The 2,843-nt window shown below is 36.9% G+C and overlaps 1 protein-coding gene across 1 annotated transcript; it reads left to right on the plus strand.

Moving 5' to 3' along the window:
• Positions 1-554: 554 nt before the first annotated feature.
• LOC122277340 (MYB-like transcription factor 4) lies at positions 555-1,973 on the plus strand. Its single transcript, XM_043087302.1, has 2 exons — positions 555-783; positions 894-1,973. Exons 1-2 carry the CDS (start codon positions 654-656, stop codon positions 1,769-1,771), a joined length of 1,008 nt encoding a protein of 335 aa, XP_042943236.1. The 5' UTR covers positions 555-653; the 3' UTR covers positions 1,772-1,973.
• The last annotated feature ends 870 nt before the right edge of the window (positions 1,974-2,843 follow it).

Genomic DNA, 2,843 nt, shown 5'->3' on the forward strand with positions numbered 1-2,843 from the left:
TCTATGTGCAAATTGCTTTACTTGCACATTTTTCTTAACCCAATTGATCTATTTATATATGTTAGATATTAGGGCGTATGATCCTTTCCTGCTGTTTATATCAACTAGTCAACTGTGGGTGTATTATGAATAGTACCATACAATTAATGCATGGGACAGTCCAAAGCATGCATGCACCCAATGAAGAGAAAAATTGTTGTTGTGACTTGTGATTGCTTATACGTTCTAATTATAATTATATGCTTAATGGTTATTTATGTTGCTTTCTTCGGGGGTCACTGTATCTGAATACTTATAAGGGACTTTAACAGTAAGATTTTATTATAATCTAAAGAAAAGTGATTGAGCTGGGAGTAGTGGTTTAATAAAGGTTTTGGAAGCTACCAAAGCATACTCATGAGATCAGTGGTCCTCTCATAAGTAAACCCCACGTTATATTTCTAGCACATGTACCCCCTCAAAAGAAATCTCTCTCTCTCTCTCTCTCTCTCTCTCTCTCTCTACATAGCTGCATCGTACACTTATAATATTAACCAAATTGAGCGAAATAGGTAGACTTTTCTAAACGGAGAAGCAATATAAGGAAGCTACCTAGCACTCAAACTCAATGGTGAGGTCCGCAATTGAGGAGGCTGAGGAGCCGTACATGCAAGATGGGCCATCACTGCTGCAGCAAACAGAAAGTCAAGAGAGGATTATGGTCTCCTGAAGAAGATGAGAAGCTCATCAAACACATAACCACCTTTGGCCATGGGTCATGGAGTTCAGTTCCAAAGCTTGCTGGTATATACGCATCGTTCCTTCCAATTTATTTTCTAATTTGAAGCTCATAATTCTTTTTTTATGAATCCTTCTCAAATGGGTCTGCTTCTTCCTGATGTCTTGAACTTCAGGCTTGGAGAGGTGTGGAAAGAGTTGCAGGTTAAGATGGATAAACTATCTGAGACCAGATCTGAAAAGGGGTTCATTTTCTGCACAAGAGGAGAGGGTCATCGTTGACATTCATAGGATTCTTGGCAACAGATGGGCTCAGATAGCAAAGCATTTGCCCGGCAGAACAGACAATGAGGTTAAGAACTTTTGGAACTCTTGCGTTAAGAAGAAGCTCATTGCCCAAGGTTTAGATCCCAACACTCACAATCTCCTTCCTTCTCATAAAGCTAACAACAATGGATGCAACTTGTCTCATCCCAAACCCACTTCAGTTTTCTTCGTAAATTCACCTGTGAAGGATGCATCCATGGACATGAACACATCCTTCTCGACATTACTTTCTCTTCTTCCAAATGATCCTAATATCTCCAGCTCTCATTTCTCGCATGATGGTCCAAACATACCAATATATGAACAGCAAAACCCTAATATCTTCTGGACGACCGAAGAACAAAATCTAAACACCTTCATGGATTTCTCAATGGCAAGGTTCCCAATTTGCTCCCCTCCCTCACATCCATCTGGGTTCGGAATTGTTGAAGAGGACTGCCTCTGGAACAGTAGCCAGCTTCAACCTACTGAGCTCGACAGACAGGATGGTCATGAAATATTGTTGCAGCCAGAGCAACAAGTCAAGAAGCCACATCAAGAGATCAAGGCTATTGAAGTAGAAATTGATCGAAAGGCAGATATAATATCGACTAGGGAGCAGAACAATATGGATGCTTCATTTGAGAGCTCTAACTTTGGTTTTGATTTTGTGGAGTCCGCAGTAATGCCCTGTGATATCATGTATTGTAACTCATATCATGGGGATGAATTTGCATGGGATTGCTAGGTGACTTAGCGCGCAGCTCCTAGCTAGCTCCGATTCCCTCCTATTACCTATATGTGTATGTGTGTGTGTATATATATATGGAGCTCTAACTTTGGTTTGGATTAATTTTGTGCAGTCCACACTAATTAATGCCTTGTGCATGGTATGTAGTATATTGTGCTCAATTTGCATGGAATTAATGTGCAGTCCACATGACGATCGATCTTCCTCCATTTAGAGGATTGTGTTTTTTCTTTTTTTCTTTTTTTCTTTTTCTTTTTGTGGAGTTTATTAATTTGTTTTGTTTGATCCGACAGCCTCGTCTCTTTTTTTTTTTTTTTTTTTTTTTTTTCCAAAAAGGTACACTTCTTTGTGATGAGTAGCTTGCTCCCTAGCTAGCTAGCTCTGATCTCTCCATAGAGAGAGAGAGAGAGAGAGAGAGAGAGAGAGACGTCCGAGCTAGACAATTAAAATTATTGAATGAAAATTTAAAGGGACAGCTAGCTTGGGGAAAAGTGAAAACTATATGGAAAATAATTTATCTGTTCTTTTGTCTTACAGGAAAATATATATGTATGATAAAATCCGAATATATCTTGATAAAAGGAAGCAGCTTCTGAAAAAAAGGGTAACATTTTCGTATCACAGTACAAAACTTATAACCCTAGTGTGTACGTACTGAGTAGGAAGATGAATCTAATATCGATTTGAGATTTTAAAATGAGTAAATTTCGTATCATTATTTTAAAAAAATAAAATTTATTATTAAAAAATAATTTTTTTACATAAATTTTAAATTCTCTCTTTAAAAAAAAAACATATATATCTTAAGATTTATCATATATATAATATTGGGCCTAATATAAAATCATGAGCCAATAATTAACTCATGTCTTGTACGAATTTTAGAATTCTCGATCCATGCATGGCGTATATATTAATTACATATCATCATTAATTGATTGACAACATATATAGTAGTACTGTATTACTAGTATCCCCACCATAGGGTCAACTTTAAATCCCTCACCCTTTCTTATTTATTTATTTATTTTTTGAAGGCTGGGGTCGAGGGAACAAGTTGTTAACTTAC

The sequence above is a fragment of the Carya illinoinensis genome, chromosome 9, assembly GCF_018687715.1.
Source record: "Carya illinoinensis cultivar Pawnee chromosome 9, C.illinoinensisPawnee_v1, whole genome shotgun sequence".
NCBI classification, from domain to species: Eukaryota; Viridiplantae; Streptophyta; class Magnoliopsida; order Fagales; family Juglandaceae; genus Carya; species Carya illinoinensis.

Coding starts and splice junctions, on each gene's coding strand:
- LOC122277340 (XM_043087302.1), top strand. CDS start 654: ATGGGCCATCACTGCTGCAGCAAACAGAAAGTCAAGAGAGGATTATGG. Junction 784..893: donor TTCAGTTCCAAAGCTTGCTG/GTATATACGCAT, acceptor CTTGAACTTCAG/GCTTGGAGAGGTGTGGAAAG.